This window comes from Gossypium hirsutum, chromosome D10 (assembly GCF_007990345.1).
Source record: "Gossypium hirsutum isolate 1008001.06 chromosome D10, Gossypium_hirsutum_v2.1, whole genome shotgun sequence".
NCBI classification, from domain to species: Eukaryota; Viridiplantae; Streptophyta; class Magnoliopsida; order Malvales; family Malvaceae; genus Gossypium; species Gossypium hirsutum.
Window position 1 is genome coordinate 59,160,612 of NC_053446.1, and position 6,483 is coordinate 59,167,094.

Consider the following 6,483-nt stretch of genomic DNA (forward strand, 5'->3'; position numbering starts at 1 on the left):
GCTTTTGTTAAGCTAGCGAAGGGATTAATCGGGCATATACAATTAACTTCTAGTAAATGCAAATATGTCTAGTAGCATCATTTTGATAATTCGCAATTACTTAATCATGAAGTTAGTCCACAATAAGTACCATGATTGAAAACTCTTTATTGTATACTTTTTACGAAAGCAATTCATCCAACTGCTTTGTCCAATGACCTCGTCATGTGTGTGTTACCTTCATATGATACCCTTAATTCCTTTGAGTTAAATTCGTTCACTTAATATAATCATATTTTATCTTATTGTCACCTTTGTGTCTTCTTAATGATTAATATGATCATTGTCAACAAATGAATGTGATAAATTACTCATTCTAGAACTAGTAACACGTGGCCACATTCCATATTTATCAATCCATACAATGCCAATGAGAGGATATCGTTAACTCTTTAATTGAGCTATGAATTCCACTGTTGCTAGTAAAGCCATGTCATACACTAGTCATGTACCCAGCATATCGGCTATCGACTCGATCATCTTTAGAGCATAAGCCTCCACTTATATCAGAACACACGAGTTACATACACATGATTAGTGACTAACTCAAGATTTAGGTAAATCACACCGTGAATGTCACAAGTGAATTAATTCACAAACAGATTCAAAATTAATTCATCTTAGATCCAGTCCAATATATCATTCTGGCAATGAATACATCTATGTCTTTACACATGGAGTCAACTGCTCAGATAGCCAAGACTAGCCATCTCCTTAATTGGAATTGTAGGCGACATAATAATCTTTCTCAGTATTTGAATCAAATGCTCACTTTGATTTTTTTATGGAATTATGGACTCGTTTAGATTATCGACTAAAGTAAGTTGTCTTTCTCACAATGTAAATGTTCTTACAATGACACTTATTATCAGTTTGAACTTAAACAATCAATGAACTAATATTTGCTTGTCACAATTTCGTTATGCATGCAAAATATGAAATACAGAAATCCAAAAGATATAACAATGAAATGTGAGATTTATTTATTCATTGTTCAAATACATAGAAAACAATTACATGTTTACTATAATATGAGCACATTTCCCAACACAATAGAGTTTGTAGCATGCTATGAGGCATCAAACCATGGAATATGGTTGCGGAACTTTGTCATTGGGCTGCCATTTTAGAGAATTTAGAAAGACCACTCAAATTATTTTGTGACAATAAGTTAGCGTTGTTGTATTCCAACAACAACAGGAGCTCATCTAAGTCAAAGCATAATGACATAAAGTTCTAGTTGTGAAAGAAAGAGTGCAAAGTGGACAAATATCCATAGAGCACATTGGGACAAACTCCATAATAGCGGATCTACTCACAAAGGGTTTACCATCCAAGGTCTTTCATGAGTATACTGCTCATATGAGTGTTATATTATTTGATGACATCGTAGTTTAAAGAGAGTTTGTATTTTATTTGCTTCATGTTTGTTTTCAGACATTTACATATTTGGTTATTTTCTTATTAGAAATGCAATATTCTCAATTATGGACACATATGTATAATGTATAACGCTATTATAAAGTGTGATACAAAATTAAGTGACCAAGTATGTGAAAAGTGCCATAGGTATTAAAGTGTCATGGAAATAATGTGTAGATACCGAAAGTCATATTTATAATTTAATGACGGGCTAATTTATAAGTACCCAAAACTAATTTAATAATCAGTTATTTAAAAAGAGGTAGTGGTCCCCAAGAAATAAATATATCTCATATTTCTTTTTCATCCCTACTAGAGAGTTATACTAAGAGATAAACTATTTTCTTCGAAGATTAAGACCTTTTGGGCAATCTCCAACAATGGATTTAGGTACGTTTCTGCATATAGTTTTGTTCTTAATGATCTAACATGATAAATCCTAGTTTGTTAAGTTTTATATCAGATCTTATTTTACGGTTCCAACAGAAACTACTTGTGAGAATTACGAAATGAGATTTTCTTATGATAAAAATGGTATGCATAAAATCTAATTTTATTTGTCTTCGGTGATTAGAAGATTTAGCTTGTAGAAATTGCTATTAGTCTAATCATATCACACACACAAATATATATATATTACAAGGTTCTTAGGTTTTAATGTGTTCACACTATAAGGGTGCGTTTGGTTCGCTGTATTGGATTAGAGGTGTATTGGATTAGAGATGTATTGGATTAAAGGTGTATTGGATTAGAGGTGTAATAGCAAATCAACTGTTTGGTTGAATGTAATGGAATAGAGGCGTAATAGTAATCTTGTGTTTGGTTGAATGGAATAGAGGTGTAATAGCATAAGGGAAAAAACTAAAATGACTAGAATACCCTTAGCAGAAATTTGTTTTGGTAAATGATTATTGTTATTGTTATTTAAATTATAATAAGATTATTATTATCAACAATAAATAATTTAATCATATTTAAACATAATTATTATTAAATATATTTTAATTAAAATATATAATTTATAATAAAATTCTTAATAATCAATATTCTTATATGAATTTACTCAAATCATAATATATGATACTATAAAATATAATTTGAAATAATTAATATTAAATATATTTTAATTAAAATATATGATTAATAAAATTCTTAATATTAAATATTCTTATATGAATTTTCTAAAATCATAATATATAATACTATAAAATATAATTTAACATAATTATTATTAAATATAAGTTAATAAAAATATATAATTTATCATCATACTATAGATAAATATTGAAATTTGTCACTGTACTTTATTTTTATTTATATTTGCCGTTATTTTTTAAAAAATGAGTAAATTTGTAACTTAATTTTTATGTTATTGAATTTTACCACTAAAATTTAAATTTTATTAATTTTTGCCACTAACTCTTATTTTTTAGTTAAACTCTTATTTTAAATTTATATTGAATTTTATTTTTTTAAATTACAAATATCTTCATTTAACTTAACGAGTAAATATAATTCTTGACTTTCCTTTCTCATCATCTAAACAAAAGCACAATAAACAAATTGTCAAAAAGAAACCCAAATCCAATAGTTGGGAGATTCAAAAGCTTTCTCCAATAATGTGTTTCTTCTATAAGAAACAATGCTTATAAGCAGCTTGTCAAAGCTCAAAATCTATTTAGTCCTATGTCATACATCCAATGTCATTTGTATATATGCTCCCTCACATCAGCACAAAACACAAGACTCAATATGAAGCATACATGAGAAGAAAACAGTTGGATTGAGTTAATGAAGTACATGCATCTTATGTGTTTTCTTTCTCAGGGAAAACCTTTCGAGAAAAAAGAAAGTAGAAAAGGAATTAAAAAATGTTGGTGAAACATTTGAGGAACATGCAAACAAGGTATCCTACAGCTAGTAGTGGTGATGAAATACTCTGCAACAAAATCAGCGCATCTTACAGAATTGAACTCTCGAAACCACACAACATCGTCCGCTCAATGAATATTTAACCATTATATCAACGTCTCGGGGATTCTTCTTGTTTGGTGCAACAGTCATGCTCCCAATTATTGTCTCCCCTTCACAGATGGTTAACACATCCTCTAGATATAGGACCGTTTGCTTCCAATGGGTAGCTCGCGATCTTGGTCCTGCATTTTGTATTTGCCATTAGCCAAGGCAAAGTTCTTCTAGGCTGGCTTGCTGATTTCTATTCGTAGATAAAATGGAAAGGACAAAGGATGTAGAATTTTGATGTAGATACAAACCAGTAGAGAAACCCATCAATTTGTGGCGTTTGGTAAACGAAACATCAAAATATGCAACGAAAACATGGATGTAATCATCACGCTCTGCAATAAGCTTGAAAGGTGCAGTGAAAGAAGCATCCCCAAGAACCATCTTAGAAATATCCATTGTCTGAAACCAGAAAACCAAAATAAATAATTCAGTTGTACTCCAAACACATTATTTTGTAAAATAATTTCCAATAAGTGTTCATATATATAGATACCCAATGATATATACATACATACAGGAATATGCTTGTGTATTTTCTCACCTTGAGAAGGTGGCAATTTGTTACAATTTGTTTCTGGTCAACCGTGTCAACAAGAGGTTCCATCATAGCTTGCTTTTTTATACTACTCATGTCAAAGCCATAAACATTATTCCAAACTGTAGCAAGATGATGCCATGTAGAAAAGATGGGGTATATATAAGAATACAAAAAGTTGAATTGCAATGAAACACAATAGAAAAACTCGTTGAAAGTTATACAAATACATATGAACATGAATACCTAGATTTATATCAATTTAGCAGTCTGTTATACTCACATTCGATCTTGTCGTCTTTGTACTCGGCATCCTCAATTGCTGTCAAGTAAAGAGAAGCTTCATCTGGTAGCACAACTCCATCATCAACCTGACACGGGTGAAGGAATAAGAACTTTGATTGTAAAGAATGTAGCTTATAAGAACCCAACAAAAGTTTTGCTTTGATGAGCAAGAGTAAAAATAAATTTAAAAGGCCCAGCCCGTTCACCACACGAAATAATAAGGAAGTAAACTGCTCAAGAGAGCTTGACATGATGATGGAGTTAAAATCTCAATCAATTAACAGTTATAGCAGGAATCTAAGCTACTTTCTGCAAATCATAGCATGCAACGGAGAATTTAACTAACAAAGTAGCTAGCTGCCCCCAACCACACGAAGCAATACAAGAAGACACAACAATTTTAAAAACTTCACCATCAGGCAAGCCATTTGTTTCAACAATTTGTTTAGCCATGTCAGCCATATGGGAGCATTCAACCTAGGAAAGGGAAAAATATGAACAGCATTTGACAAATAAGAGATAGACGCCAGGAGTGTAAGAATTTGGTCAGACAGATTATTAACAACACATAAAACAGAAACAGAAGGAAGATGTAAACTGGAAGTCATACAGCATAAACATGTGCCGCCCCTGCTTTTGCACAAAACAGGGACAAAATTCCAGTCCCAGCTCCCACGTCAAGAACTACTTTGTTCTGGAATAGAAACTTATTCCGATAAATAACATTTTGATATGTCTTGGTTCGCACTACATCTTTAACATTTCCTGAAATACAAGGAATAGCAGGTTAACACAGAGGAAAAACATTTCACAAAAAAGAAGAAATGAAAAAGTTACGCAACCGTATCAAGTTCTTCTACTGAAACCAAGAAAATAAACGCAGAAATCATTTCCAGAAATTTAAGTAAAAGATTAAGTTAAAAAAAGAAGACAGTTTTTGGATAGTAACTGTGATGCATTAATTCATGTATGAGCTTAAACAAACAGAAAAATTACAACCAACCCTCCAATCACAGATATTCGGCACCCAATAGATCACAAAATAATGGTGACTGAAGCAGAACCATTCCATAAATAAGTCGACAAAAACGAAACAAGATTCAAATGTCCAAGTTGTTGCACACTTACTTCATGAATACCTGCACATACACAAAAGAGGGGACAAAGATTTAGAGGAAAGTGCTCACTGGAGATAAATACAAGAATGTATAACTTGAAACATCAGCGAACCCAATGCCCTACCTAATACCAACATGCTAGCCCCATAAACATGCAACCAGTGAACCACAAATTACTTAGATATAAATAAACTATTGAACTCAACAAGCTCTAACTTTTGCGAAGATAGAAACTTTCTTCTCACATTCGAACCTTCTTCACAAAAATGTGAAAGGCAACACTAAGAAATCCTCACATTCTCATTGTTTTCTAATCAACAAGAAAAATCAATAAAAAAACTTCAAAATTGAATCTTGGAAAAGAGGATGAGAAGCAGAAAATATACCGAAGTGAGAGTAAGAATCGAAGTAATAATCAGCACTGGTTTTATCATCTTCGTCGTCGCAACCGAAAAACGAAATGTCGGGCTCTCCCATAGAAACATATTCACTAGCTTTGTCAACGGCGACGATTGAATCATCGAGATTGGAGCTGTTGCTGGCGATTTCCTTGTCGTCGGCGTCTCGGAAGTGAATGTTAGCTCCTTCGAAATTGTTCGAAGAGTTGGTCGAGGTTTGAGTTGTATTGGGGATCTAGAAATGGAGAGAGATAATAAAATACCAGTGCCATGCCATGCCCACCACACGTGAAAAAACCTATATAAAAAGAGAGGTAAAAAAGAGAAGGAGAAGAGGCGATGAGAGTGAAGAAGAAAGCTAGAAGGAAGAAACAGAAGACGTGGATTTTGGGTAAAACAGAAGCGGGAATGGGGAGGGTAAAACAGGGACCAAAACTGAAGCAGCGCCTAAACTGAGCTCAAGGAAGGGATTAGAAATCAGTGGTTTTCACCGATTAGAAAGGTAAAGGATTACACCCGTATTAGCAATACATCAAACCAAACGATGGAATACAGCCGCATTAGGTGGGGCCCACCGATTAGGGATGTATTGGCTATGCCAATACACCAAACCAAACATGGTGTAAAAATTTACCATGCGGCAAGAAAAAGAAGAAAACAA

At 32.7% G+C, this 6,483-nt stretch overlaps 2 protein-coding genes across 2 annotated transcripts; both read right to left on the minus strand.

The window, feature by feature from the left end:
- Positions 1 to 3,024: 3,024 nt before the first annotated feature.
- Positions 3,025 to 4,572, minus strand: LOC107915287 (probable protein arginine N-methyltransferase 1). The gene is made up of 3 exons (XM_016844458.2): positions 4,305 to 4,572; positions 4,028 to 4,143; positions 3,025 to 3,885 (listed from the first exon to the last, which is right to left on the minus strand). The coding sequence occupies exons 1-3, from the start codon at positions 4,555 to 4,557 to the stop codon at positions 3,637 to 3,639; spliced, it is 618 nt and encodes a 205-aa protein (XP_016699947.1). The 5' UTR covers positions 4,558 to 4,572; the 3' UTR covers positions 3,025 to 3,636.
- LOC121222102 (protein arginine N-methyltransferase 1.1-like) lies at positions 4,572 to 5,093 on the minus strand (the record flags this gene model as incomplete). The annotated part of the gene is made up of 2 exons (XM_041102010.1): positions 4,572 to 4,783; positions 4,917 to 5,093. Coding segments are annotated over 2 exons (357 nt in total), but the record flags the coding sequence as incomplete, so codon positions are not given.
- Between the last annotated feature and the right edge of the window lie 1,390 nt (positions 5,094 to 6,483).

Bases quoted from the DNA above. Each gene is read 5' to 3' on its own strand.
- LOC107915287 (XM_016844458.2), bottom strand. From the start codon at position 4,557: ATGTCAAGCTCTCTTGAGCAGTTTACTTCCTTATTATTTCGTGTGGTG. The intron at 4,144-4,304 runs GTGAGTATAACA...ATCTTGCTACAG, and splicing joins CAAAGACGACAAGATCGAAT to TTTGGAATAATGTTTATGGC. The intron at 3,886-4,027 runs GTGAGAAAATAC...TTCTGGTTTCAG, and splicing joins CAAATTGCCACCTTCTCAAG to ACAATGGATATTTCTAAGAT.